Below are 14429 nucleotides of genomic sequence, written 5' to 3'. Positions count from 1 at the left end.
TGTCGGCCGTCACGTCTCGTCGCACGCGCGGCTGCCGGCAACACACGGGTCCGTTGAGGAGTTGCCCTATCGCAGGGGCAACGCACGGGTTTTCGCGCAAGATAGAGGGCGTTTTCGGCAAGCAAAGAAACAGCAACGGCGAATGGGCATGGGCACGCCGCTCGAGCTTGCGTCGGCCGGACGGGGTAGCTTGTCGCCGTCGTACTAGTCGTAGGTCCACTTGTCATCCATAGTAGTAGCTGGTCACAGCACTCCAGTTAGGATTGGGACTAATGCATGCATGCCGTAGTGGGTATGTGGGTGCCTAATTAATGGCGCCGATGTTCGTCATCTGGATAAACGGATTGGATAGGGTGGATATTCAAGCAATCAAGCGATCCCGCAATGCATTAGGGCACTGCCTTTCATGCGCATCTTCGATTCCCCCGAGAACATAGTGGCAATAAACTTATAAGGGCGTCCGCAATGGTGCTCAAATCGCTAGCTATTTGATCTCTAGGAGGCACTACAGGAAGACCGAGCATCAGTGATAAAATGTGGTGGCGAAATCTTAATTTGTCATTGATTCCCATGTTATTAGTGACCAAACTAATTTTCATCACTATTGCGTCGATTATTAGTGGCAAACTACTATATCGCCACAGGATGCACCTTCAATGGCGAATTTAGTGATGAAACATTAATTTGTCACTAATAAATAGGTTAATTGTGACTAAATATTTATTTCCTCACAGTTTTGCCATCTACCGGTGACAAAATATTATATCACCACACGGTTCAAGGTCAGTGAGAAAATGTTGTGGCAAAATTGTATTTTGCCACTATTTACCATCTTAATTGTGACTAAACAATTTCCCCCCACTATTAGTACGTTAATCTGTGACAAAATTTTGCTTCGCCACATGGTAGCTGATGACTGAGAAATTTTTGTGGCAAAATATTCTTTTGTCACTTGTTACCAAGTTAATTGTGAGAAAATAAATTTTCTTGTTATATAATATTTATATTAGTGATAAAAACATGTGTTCCGTATGATAAATAATTAGTGGCAAATATTGTATTATCATGGGTCCCACTTGTCAATCAAACTCCACCTTATCTTCTTTTTTTTTTGAAACAATATCTTCTCAAGTTTTCTGCAGCTCCAATTACTAGACGGAGCATCTCCGGCCGCCCCCAAGCTTAGAGCTCCGCCAAGCGCCGACGAGCTCGCCCATAGTCGCCGGCCGTCGATGCCCTTGCCCATGGCTGCACCGAAGCTTGCACGTGCAGCACTTAGCAAGCTCTCCCATGACCACAACCGCCTATCTCGATGAGTGTCTCCGGCCGCCCCCAGCTCGATGCTTCTGCTCCGCGCCGACGAGCTCGCCCATGGTCTCCGGCCATCCCCGCTCCCACCTAGATCCACCGAATCTCGCCTCGCACTCGACGAGCTCGCCCACGGTCGCCGCCGCCATTCTCGACGAGCTCGCAAAAGGTCGGATTCGCTGCGTCCCTGGCCGCGGCCATCTGCGCCCGAGGAGGAAGACGCCGAGCCGCTTGCTCGCACCGTACTGTGAGCCGGGTACGGTCATCTTGCGGGCGTCAACACGGGCAGCCCGCTCAGGCGTGTGGCGGGCGGCCGCGTGTGGCGGGCGACCGCGTTTGGCGGGCGGTCGTAGCTCGGGCGTGTCCGTAGTGGAGCACTGGAGCTTCGGGGCCGCCTGTGCAGCTAGCGGCTTGTGTGGCCAGGGGCCTAACATGGCGGCTCATCCGAGGTCATAGGATTGGATAGTAAGCACTGTTGCTCTCCAGTTTAGATTATTTGATCAATTCACCATATTTGCCTATTCGATTCTCTGGAGTTTGAATGTAGGCTAGACGCTCAATTGCCAAATGCCTTAGTGATGTTTCAGTGGCATTGATTGGGCACTTGAACCTTGGTCATTGCATACGGGAAATGCCTTAGTTATGTTTAGTTACATAATACTAGTATATTATGTTGTAATTATGTAATTGAAGTAGAAATTAGACCTCTATTATCTTAGGTTTTAGTGACTTTATGTACCAGTTAATTTGGTTGTGGAAACAAAAAGACACAAGTTGTCTTGTAGGGATCCAGAACGGAAGTAAAATTAGTGAGAACGAACAAAAGCAAGCACAAATCCGGATGGCCATAGTAATACGTGAATTGACAATTTGTGGATGAATAGCTTGTTTATAATGAATATATATCATATTACCAGGGCTTGGAAAACTGATAAGTATTAGGAAATAAAACATAGCTAAAAATGCCAGAGTGACCATGATATCCTAAATGCTTATTTGTTTGACACTACTGTGTAGTGTTTGTAAAGCAAGTGACCAAGGAGATGAAGCTGCATCTCATATATATATTCCCTTTAGAAATTTCAGCTTGATTATCAGTTATTTGCTAGTCGTTATCTATTTCTTCTTCCGATTCACTGTCTTCATCATCTGAATCCATGTACTCACCACCTTCACTGTCATCACTTTCAAATTCTTGTTGCTCATCTTCATCCTGAACGTCACCCTCGTAATGGAGTATTGGATTACCTTCCACAGCCACAGGCATACCTTCAGCTTCCGCTTCAACTTGAGGTGTATCCAATATACTTGTGTCATCATCTTCTATTGTATTTGGATTTGGCACAGTTATTACTTCATTTTCTTGGCAAGCTTCAGGACTGGATTTGCTTGATTTAGTAGTGGCATCTTCTTCATCAGTGGGAGGAGTGCCAAAATAATCACGAGGTTTAGTCTTTACCACGACATACCATTTTGGATCTTGAGTATCATTCACATAATATACTTGCTCTGCTTGCGAAGCCAAAACATATGGCTCATATGTTGACAGCCTGCGAGTAGTATTTATCATTATGAACCCATACTTATCTTCTTTAACTCCCCTTGTTGTATGTACATCCCACCATTCACATTTAAAAAGAACAACCTTATGAGTCCCATATAAAAGCTCCACAATATCTGTCAAGACACCAAAGTAATCTTTGTTTCCAGTTCCTTCATCGCCCTTGACAAATACTCCACTGTTTTGTGCTTGAAATAGGGCGTCTCTGTCCCTTGTGTTAAATCTCCATCCATTGACCATATAACTTGAGAAATGTGTCACTCTAGTATCGGGTCCTCTTGCTAGATCAAACAATTCATCAGAAACAGAAGGATCTCCTTTGGAATACATAGTTGATATCTACATGAAGCACAGTAGTTAATTAAGCTACCCTAAAGAAATAATGTAATAAATACATCCTTATACTTACATGGTTCTTGAACCACTGAAAGAACTCTTTCTCATGCCGCTTGTCTACATTTTTGGTGCTCTGTGTCCTTAAATATTCCTTGTGAATGCTGTGACATAGGAGAATAGATGTTACAAAATTGGAGGTCCACAGTTCAATGAACATCTTAGGAGTGGCTTACCCTATATATGGAGAAGCCTCTTCATAGTTCTTTAGAACGTAGGCTTGTGCTTTGTATAATTCATTCATCTCTAGTTCAATGAAAATTGTTTTTGCAGATTCTACAAGGACATCGAAGGAGCTTGTCCGCACTGCAGCCATAAAAAGCAAACTTAATAAATTTTTTAGCTCCTTCGTCGTATCGGGGAAGCCTCCTACTGGATATGTCCATCCAACTTTTGTCCACAACCATCCTATCATTGAGGAATGAATTGTTTACAAAACTACAGTTTGTTAAGTTATTGCATTAAGAAGAATCTTCCATTTTTTTCTTGAATACGCGGTATCATTGCATTAAGAAGAATCTTCCATTTTATAATTCCTGGATGTTAGTATCTAGATTATTTTGATATTGCATTTTCCTACCTACAGGTTTGTGAGTCTTATTACATCTCTTGTTTGATGTTTTTAATATTGTTGTTTATGAACCAGGTATCAGACAATGCGCCATTATATGGTGTTTGTTTGCATGTTCAGGAAATAGTTCAAAAGGCACCTGGTATACTAGGTGCAGTTTCACCCTTAAACCCTAATTCCTATAAGCCAAGTCGTTTCTTGGTTTCTGCACCACGTTGTTACTGTCTACTTACAAAGGTACCTTTTTTTGAGCTACACTATGAGATGCTAAACAGGTTCGTTTTCAGATCTAACATATATTTATATATTTTGATCCAAGATTTCATCAATTTAGTTCTAAGGATATGGTGGTGTGTCTATTCTATGAACAGCATTATTGCACAGGAGAGGCTTGACAGGATAACGCAGTTTGCAAGTGAAATTGCTCTGCCTGAGCTAGTTCCTCGTCCTGTGAAAGAACAAGATGGAGTAGACGGTGATTTTGATTCCTCAAATGGGATTCCATACATTGACTGGACAGAATATGCTGTACCTATCAACAGTATATCAGGTCTTATTTCTTCATCAAGTGTTCCATCAGAAAGGGACATGTCTTCATTTTTGTTCAGGAGCTGGGAGCCTAATTCTTCCTAGAGTATATTTGCTAGTGAGATTTCAGATTCTAGTTATGTAAGAGAAGTTGAGAAGGAAGCAAGGCATAGTTTCCAGCATTATGAAGACTGTATATCAGGGAACTTGGAACCACGTTGTGATAGCTTTGGGAGAGCAAGTTACATATATGACAATGGGAATACTTCCCCAGATCTTCTGTCCATGCATTCTCCTGCCTCTAGAAGATTAAAGCGCGCACAAAGCGTGGAGTGTTTATCTTTAGAAAGGTGAACCTTTGAATAATGATTTCCTGGTATTGTGAAGTAGTTGAATCTTTTCTTTCTCCAAAATTGTTACTGATCATGTTGGAATACATATCATTGTGAACTGTGACACATCTTGTATGACAGTTCAGTCAAAGGTGCCGCATCAGATGAAGAATATGAAGTAAATGTGAAGCATGAAGTGATTGTTGATGATGAAAAAGTTATAAGATGGGCTAAGGTTTGCCTGACATATTCATGCTTCACAAATACCATCAGATGGCTCTGATTCTTACTGATCAAAGACATGATGGTTTTTTAGGCACACAATAATGAACCTCTACAGATTGTTTGTGGTTACCATGCTCTTCCTCTGCCACCTCGTGGTGGTGAACTTGTATTCCTGCATCTGGCTGCTTCAAGAACAAACACGTGTACGGTCTTGAAAGGGGAGAGGCTTCAGATGGAAACAGGAATGATAGTGCGGACAACTTGTATTTTGATCAAAAGTATTACCTGACGGTAGAGGTTTTGGACATCAGCATCTCAGCTCTGCACCAGTGGATCGGTGACAAGAAGCAAATGGATCAACGGGCGGCGGCCATAGCGGTTTGGGGGCTGTTTAGGGTTTAAGCGGTAGCCATTGAGTATTGAGTTCAGATTCGTGGGCTACCTGATCTGGGTCCAAAAATGTAGGAGGTTTTCGCTCTATTTTCTTTTTCTTTCTATTTTTGTGGTGAACATTAATGCCGATGAATATGGCAGGCAGCCATTTTACTTGTTAAGGACTTGATTTTGTATTTTACAAAGATTTAATAATTAATAAAGCACCATAATTTGCTTTATTAGTCATCAAAATATGAGTTAGTTATTTGCAAACAAAATGTTTGCCAAAACAAGACTAATATGGTTCGAATGTTGATATTTGGCATGATATTATGAGTAGAAAACTATGATATTCTATATTATTTTTTATAAATATTTAATCTATGATCTAAATAATCATTTGTTTATGATTTTTATATATTTAATTATTAGTTTAACACTTTATTTGTTATATACTCATACTTTAATCCTAACTTGTTTAATGATATTTGTTATATACGCATACACGCACACTCGTCCAAATTAATCACCACACTGGAATAAATTCAGAAAAATAGGAGCAACTACATCGTGACTAACATGGCTGGCCAGGTTCCACCATAAGAACCTAAACAGATGAGTCTCAATTCAACTTGTTTGGTTTGGTCCCCAACTCTTATATATGCAAGCTCTAGTTAACAATTTTTGACATGTTTGGTCGCCCTGTTGGGCTCATTAGACAGGCTTCTTGAAGCCACCGACCACCTGTTAGTCAGGCCAGCCAGGAACGGGGTGGGCAGCCATTTTCGTGAAGCTAGGCCCGAGCCACCCCCTTTTATCCGCTCACCTCACCTCCCACTACAAGATAAAGCAACCAACAAAAACGTAACATTTCTTATACAGACTAAGCTAGGTCATGCAACCAAACAAGTTCATCTTGTATTGTTGAAGCCATGCTTGAGCTAACCAGACTTAATTGGCTAACCGAACACACCCATATTGAATATCTTTGACTGAACCCCTCTATGTATAATTTCTAGCCACATATGTCTTTTTATTTGTTGAAATTTAGTTATATGACATTCAAATAACCTTATTTTCTTTGGAAAATACCATGGAAGGACCATTTAGAGAAAACTAATTGTCAAGTGATGCGTCTTATTCGAAGAGATTTGAAGTCGAATTTTATTCTATCTAAAAAATAACAAAAATATTTTTCCAATAAACACACATTAAAATAAATTTGGTATTAAAAATTATAATTTCTGGTAGAAATATTATGGACCTTGTTTATATTTTTTTCACATTATATCTCTAGTAGAAATATTATTGGCCTTGTTTATCATTTTTTTCAAACCGAGCGCACTCTTTTCCTCTTAATAATTATAATTGGTGAAAAATTGTTCCCTCCAAATATCCATTCACCTTTCCCTTCAATTAATCCGTGAATTTTTTTTGACTCGCGCCATATTGCATTGGACATCAAGTATATATATACATACATGGAGTCCTTTCCATCATCTACGGATCTACCAAAGAATCAAAGCCAACTGACGAAGAGAAACAGGCGACCACAAAGGTGCACTGCGTACTACTACTAGTATTTTTTTTGCCAAGTCTTCCTCCATCCGGCCAGCATCGTCATTATTAGCCCCCAATGATTACTCCTATCCTGTGTCAAAGCCAAGGCCATGTATCGCGCACGCCCAGATGCCTCCGGCCACCCCACGGATCCATGATGCCAATGCGGAAAATCCACCACCGTGATCCGTCGTTGCGGCCTCTGATCCAGTTCGTCGTGGCCGCCGCCGTGCCCGCGGCCAGTGCCGCCATCGCCACAGCCACGGCAAGAAGATGCGATACCCCACGGATCCATGATGCCGATGCGGAAAATCCTCGGCCTCTGATCCAGTTCGTCGTGGCCGCCGCCGCCGCCACCATGACCGCCATGCCCGTAGCCAGTGCCGCCATCGCCACGGCCACCGTCGCCGCGGCGGCCACCGCCACGGCCGCCACCACTGCGGCTTGCACAACTGCCATCGTCGCCGCCTCCGCCATCTCTACACCGCAATAAGATGCGATACCTCCAATTCCATACTGATATCTTGATTTCGATCTATGAATATGCATCACATCCATACCATATTTGTACTGGACACCAACCTACGACACCCATGCCTCCAGCCCGGTCCAACTTTATATTTCTCAAATTATTTTTTGACAGATTGTTTCCATCCTTTGTATATGTCTCAAATTATTTTTTTCGTCAGATTATTTCTTTTGGTAAAATATCCATTAATTTGATGGCTATGTTTCTCCATCAATTCCATTGTTGTTTCGCAGGGAAAATGGCTCCACGGGTGCCGCCACGGGTGCCTCAACGAACAATTGCTGAAATGGATACAGAATTTGATGAGCTTGCCTCTGCGTTATCCAAAGATCCAAGGGACCAATTGACCTCTGGTATAGGTTTGTTTTATACATTCAGCACCACCAAATATTTCTTTGCGTAAAAATTCTGATGTATTGTAGCATGTTGCATCAAAGGAAATTAGGAAAGCTACAATTTTCTGCAGCCTCGTTTGTAATATAATGTTTCTATATTGCTTCTAGTGTATAAGAAAACTTACATGATCTTTTGTTAAGTTCATATGATGTGTCTTCTAGTTATCAGCAACTCGACTTATTAGTACTAATAGCGATTCCATTAATAATCTCCATGAGAACATGCAAGTTCTTGACTTCTTGTTTAATTAAATGCACCATTACTTGTTCATAGATCTGAACAAGAGCTACTATGAACAAACACATGGGGTTTGTGTTCATGCCGATGTCAAAAATCCTAGTTATATTACTTGCAACTGTGTTCACTTGCATTACTTCGTGTGCTGATGGTACAATAAAAGATAGCCATTTCTGTTGTATTTAGTTATGTAAAATTTACAAAATGCCTATTTTTGTTTCTACAGGTGAAATAACAACCAGGTTACGTTTACGTGGCTCTCGAACTGACAATGAACGTGATCAATTTGATTCAGATGTGGCAATGGATGAAAATAATCAAATAAATGCTGCAACACACAACACTGAAGGTGTTTCGCTAATCTAAAACCTGCTTCTTTACACCATTGTTTATTTCGCTGATTTAGCTAGGTACTGTTATGTTGATCTACATTTATTTCTTTATACGACATAATAACAAGTGCTACATTTAGCATGTCACAACATGTTATACTAATCTAAAATTTGATTCTTGACACTATAGAGTACAAACATTACATTTAATTACCCTTGTTCTTTTCCATAAATTAACTAGGCCTTGCTAAGAGTGGAAGAAAACTTACAATTAACAATCAACTTCGCAAGAGAAGAGCAAAAGGAAAGCATATTGATATAAAGTTCCCTAAAGAGTTTGCAAAAGTGTGTGGAGAACATGCTAGTTTATTTAAAAGTGAGATAACAGTTCCTGTAAGAACTGTACCACTCCAAGTGAAGAAGTGGAGGGACATGGATAAGTTTTATCCTGGTACTACTACATCTATTTGGAGAAAACTAAAGGTGACCTACTTTTCATATGAAATGAATATATTTGGCATGCATAGGTTATCATTGCATTCAGTGGCCGGTTATTACAATATATCTTTGCTGTACAGCAAAAGTTTCCTGAGCTTTCAGAAGAAGATAAAGATTGTGCCATGAGACAAGTAGAGAGTCAATATAATAATCGGCGTTACCGTCTACTTCAAGCTTACCGAAACAACAAGCCAAGGCCACAACATGTCTCACCAGAAGGTTGGCAATGGTTGATAAGGAATTTGTGGACGGATGATGATTTTCAGGTACATACAACTCATGTCCTAAATTACAGTGCTGCATAATTGTTAATGATACATTTATGCAATTTGTAAACCAGAAAAGGAGCAACCAAAACTCTATCAATAGAGGAAAGCAAGAGATGGGGTCCAAAGTAGGAACTAGATCAATTGCTCAAATCGCTTACGATCTGGTGAGGAAAATAGTTACTAGGCAGATTTTTTTCTGTTACACATTGTTCTGAATTAGTGAATATATGCTTTTGTTATTCTAATGCAGCGAGACCCAGAAACTGGTGAATGGCCTACTGCTATGCAAGTTTGGAAGGCTACATATCAAAAGGCTGATGGGACATGGTCCATTCCAACGGGTGAAGAAATAATGGTATGACCATATTACTTCCCTTTCTGATGGCATCTTTGGGTTTCACATTTGTCAATCTTTATCCTACCTTTTGAACTAGGATTAGGTGGAAGTGGTGTGTTTTTTGTATGAAAAAGTATGGTAGTAGAATTATGTATGACTCTTTCATGGTTATTATCTCTGCAATGTAGTCTCTGTATTGTTCATTTAATGAGTTGAAAAGTCTAGGCACTACGAAAAGTTTGCAGTATCTCTAATCATGAACAATATTGTTTTATTAAGCTGTTTGTAAATTTCATATATTATTTAATTTGTTTGCAATTTTCAATTATTAGATAACATGTTTGTAGATTTTTTTGAACAGTAGCAACTCTGAGAACATTTGGATGTTACACTATCCTATAGCTAATTTGTGCTCATACCTATGATTCATTACATGAACGCTTTTGCCTGCTATGTAGTATATGGGTTCTTAATTAGTTTGTTTTTCATGCTTTGCAGACCAAACTACATGAAGCTGCTGGGATACATCAAGAAAAGATTTCTTCTGCGCCCGTGCCAATAGTGGAGCACTTCGCACTAGTTCTTGGTCGAAAGCCAAACCATTCACGTGGTGTTGGCATTCGTGCCGTAAACCGAGTGGCTGAGGAAAGAATCAGATTGCAGGTGCAAATTGAGGCTTCAGAACAGTGTGAAGCTGCAGCTCGAGCACGTGCAGATGCTGCTGAGCAACGTGCTAAGGCTGCTGAGCAACGAGCACAAGCTTTGGAAGGCCAAGTTTCCACGGTGGTCGAAACAAATGCACAACTGCAAGAAGAGCAGCAATCCCAACGTGATGAGATGAGTTCTTTGTGTCAAGCACAGAGTGGAGAAGTTGCTCGCCTAGTGAGAGAACAACTTGATCATCAAATGGCTGCATTAATTGCACACATTGGTGCCTCACAGCCTCCAGCATCTTAGAGTTTAAACACTTTAGTTGAATAATTATTGTGAGACTTTAAAGTAGTGTCAAGAGAGTTATTTTGAGGTTTGAGTGTTCTTAGTTTTATGTAATGCTTGAATGCCAAATTTGAATTATTGAAATAAATATTATTGATGCAGATTTGAAATAATCATATTGCTATAATGTACATTTGTTGAGCTATTTTTGTCACTACAACAAGGATAATAATGATAACTTGGTCGTCACAACATCTAATGTGTTTCACACAATTGAAACTTATCTTGTGACAAAACTTGTCCAGACTAATATTTTCCTACAAATGCTATGCTTTTTTGTGATGAAACTATTGATACATTTTGTCTTGTCAATTCTCACAAAAAGATAATTTTTTGTGACAAAGGTTTGCCACCGTAGTTTACATGTGAGGATTAGTTTGCATCACAAATGAAAAGTATTTGTGTTAACAAGTTATCACTTTTTCCCATACATATTGTGGTAAACAATTAGACACAATTATAATTTAATAGTGAGAACAAGCATCGACGCGACAAACTCAAGTAATGGCGAAACTTCTATCACTAATATGTAGTCTTTAGTGACCACAAAATTTGTCACTTTTACAATGGTAATTGTGACAATTATATTGCCATAGATTCTATATAGTTGTGGCAACTATTATCACCACTAAAAACATTATGAGTGGCATCATTTTTTTGCCACTAATGCATATGTTTTTGTGACAACAAATGAGCCACAAATGGTCTCGTTACTAGTGGCAGTACAATTTGTCACTAATGAGTATGGTCATTTGTGGGGAACAAAAATTCATCACTAGAGTATGTGAGGCGAGTATTTGTGGCGACCAGTGGCGATTTAAAAATTCGCCACAAAGGCTGGTTTGTGGCAAAAAAATAAGCTTTTGTGATGAAATTTTTTGCCACAAAAACCCTTTGCCCTTGTGGTGAGGATTTCTATTGGCCATGAATAACAATTTGCAAATAGCTAGATAGATGAGACATATAAATAAGAAGAAAAAAAAACACTATAGGAGAGAGTTATGTGAGAGATATTTCTAGGAGATCGTGCTAGATTAGCTATTTGGTCGTCGCTAGCTATTTGATCTCTCTCATCGATAGCCAATGAAAGTGCTACTTTTTTATTATTTATATACCTTGTCTAGCCAGCTATTTGCAACTTACTGTTAAAGACGTCCTCATAACCAATAAAATTTCTCCTAGAGATCAAATACTCCCCCCGTCTCAAGATATAAGGCGTAACCACCTCTGATTCAAAGACCAAGAAACACATTTAATTTTCTCTCACAACACGTATCGGTATATGTGCCTCTAGAGAGCGCGTGCCTTATATCATGGGACATGAATAAAAAATGGTTACGCCTTATATCCTAGGATGGAGGGAGTACCTAGCAATTTTACCACCATTGCGGATACGTCGCTGATTTGGATTTGGAATCCAATACTCAAAATTTTGATCATGAGTTGTAGTACAGATGCTATCCTCATATTAAGGGGGTGTTTGGAAATTGACACTGCTCCACTCCATGTTTTTTCAGCTCCGCTCTATGTTTGTTAACCAAATAGGTTTAGCTCCACGCACTCTGTTAGAGAAAAATTGTGGAGTTACGAAAGCACCAAAAGAGATGTTCCACAGACTCTAGGTTTTTTTATAGCTGTTCAGCGGTGAAGTTTGGAAAGTAGAGTTCGTAGAGAGATTTACAAACAAGCCCACTTAAAACTTTTTTTGGTAAGGGTAGCTTTATTCAAAACTCTCATTGTGTATTTTATATTTAGGTAGCATACCTGAAAGCTCTAGTTTGGTTTGGGTGAATTGATGAAACCCTAAGTGCTAACCTAGTTTATCAAGTGATCATGAGATAGGTAGAATACTTCAAGAAGAGAAGCTAATGAAGATCATAGCATGACAATGGTGATGGCATGGCGATGATCAAGGGCTTAAACTTGAAATGAAGAAAGAGAAAAACAAAAAGCTCAAGGCAAAGGTATAACTTGTAGGAGCTATTTTGTTTTGGTGATCAAGACACTCAGAGAGTGTGATCACATTTAGGTTTGATAGCCGTACTATTAAGAGGGGTGAAACTCATATCGGAATACGGTTATCAAAGTGCCACTAGATGCTCTAACTCATTGCATATGCATTTAGGATCTAGTAGAATGCTAACACCCTTGAAAATGTTTATGAAAATATTCTAACACATGTGCACAAGGTGATACACTTGGTGGTTCGCACATTGGAGCAAGGGTGGAGAAGTTAGAAGTGAAAACAGAGAAGATGCCAGCGTCCGGTCACTTGACCGACGCTGGATCCAAAAGCACCGGACGCTGACTGCCTGCGTCCGGTCGCATTGACTGGTGGTATAGAGGCTAGGGTTTACCACTGGACGCTAGGCTGTGTCCGGTCGAGGTGGACTAGACATGTCCGGTCGAGGAAAACCAGGTTTCGACCCTTACTGTACTCGACCGGACGTTGAGGCTCCAGCGTCCGGTCAGTTTTATCGGAGTGTCCGGTCAACTTCGTAGCTGTTGGAATCTGATGAACAACGTTAAGCTGGTGATACGTGGCATCCATCTATGGACCGGACGTTGAGTCCAGGGTCCGGTCTGTATGACCAGAGCGTTCGGTCAAAGCGCAGTGTGCCCAGTGAAGGGGTACAACGGCTCTATTTCGTGGGGGCTTCTATTTAAGCCCCATGGCCAGTTGTAGCTCATATCTTTGGCCATTTTCATTGACATAGCAACCTTGTGAGCTAAGCCAAAGTCCTCCCACTCATCTACATCATTGATTCATCATCATAGTGAGATTGGGAGTGATCCAAGTGCATTGCTTGAGTGATTGCATCTAGAGGCACTTGGTGTTCGTGTTTCGCTATGGATTTTGCTTGTTACTCTTGGTGGTTGCCGCCATCTAGACAGTTTGGAGCAGCGAGGATCGTCGAGCGGAGGGTGGTGATTGTCTCCGGCTCCGATCGTGGTGATTGTGAGGGGTTCTTGACCTTTCCCCGGTGGAGAGCCATAAGATACTCTAGTGAATTGCTCATGGCTTGTGTGATCCTCATCTTGTGTTGGTTGTGCAGCACCCTATTGAGGGTTTGGTGTGTGAAGCCAATTAGCGCATGAACCTCCAAGTGAGTGAATCGCCACAACGAGGACTAGCTTGCCGGCAAGCAAGTGAACCTCGGTAAAAATCATTGTGTTCATCATTGATTCCGAGGTGATTGATCTCCATTGTTATTCATCTTTGTGATTGATTGGTTCTTCATCTATACGGCGGTATAACTATCTTAATCACTCTCATTACTTTACCGCAAACTAGTTGACAAGCTCTTTAGTGTAGCTAGTTGTGAGAGTTTGCTTGCTTGGTTGGTGTGGCTCTTTAGTTAGACTTTGAGAGCACACTAACATAGGGTAGTGTCATAGCTATTGTGTGAATAGACACTATCTAAACTAGAATTATGGTAGGTGGCTTGTATCGTGAGTAGGCTAGTGCAACACTTGCTTTGCCTCATAATTGTCTAACCTTTCGTTAAGTGTTGTTGTAGAAATTTTTATTAGGCTATTCACCCCCCCTCTAGCCATTAGGACCTTTCAAGTGGTATCAGAGCCGAGGTCACCGTGATTTGAGGCTTAACAACCTTCGGTGTAAAAATAGCTCAAATCAACAACACCAAGAAGCCACCCCAATTTGATGGCACAAATTACCTCTATTGGAAGGCTAAGATGACAACATATATCAAGTCAATCAATAGGAAGATTTGGAAGGTGGTAGAAACAAAAATTGAGATTGAAGATGAAGAGACTCTCACCGCCGCCGAAGAATTGCTACTCCAAAACAATGACATTGCTCTTAGTGCCATCCATGATGCTTTGGATGAGAGAACATTTGAGAAAATCAAGAATATTGAGAGAGCTCATGAGGCATGGAAGAAATTGGAAGAATCATTTGAGGGCACCAAGGCAATCAAAGGTGCAAAGGCATACATTCTCAAGGATAAATTTGCTA

The 14429-nt window shown here is 40.5% G+C and overlaps 1 protein-coding gene across 1 annotated transcript; it reads left to right on the top strand.

Moving 5' to 3' along the window:
• The first annotated feature begins 8307 nt into the window (after nucleotides 1-8307).
• On the top strand, nucleotides 8308-10408 carry LOC136506633 (uncharacterized). Its single transcript, XM_066501535.1, has 6 exons — nucleotides 8308-8364; nucleotides 8589-8830; nucleotides 8926-9111; nucleotides 9186-9278; nucleotides 9365-9469; nucleotides 9950-10408. Exons 1-6 carry the CDS (start codon nucleotides 8319-8321, stop codon nucleotides 10406-10408), a joined length of 1131 nt encoding a protein of 376 aa, XP_066357632.1. The 5' UTR covers nucleotides 8308-8318.
• The last annotated feature ends 4021 nt before the right edge of the window (nucleotides 10409-14429 follow it).

Source organism: Miscanthus floridulus, chromosome 15 (genome assembly GCF_019320115.1).
Source record: "Miscanthus floridulus cultivar M001 chromosome 15, ASM1932011v1, whole genome shotgun sequence".
Taxonomy (NCBI): Eukaryota; Viridiplantae; Streptophyta; class Magnoliopsida; order Poales; family Poaceae; genus Miscanthus; species Miscanthus floridulus.
This window is presented reverse-complemented; position numbering and strand designations above follow the sequence as displayed.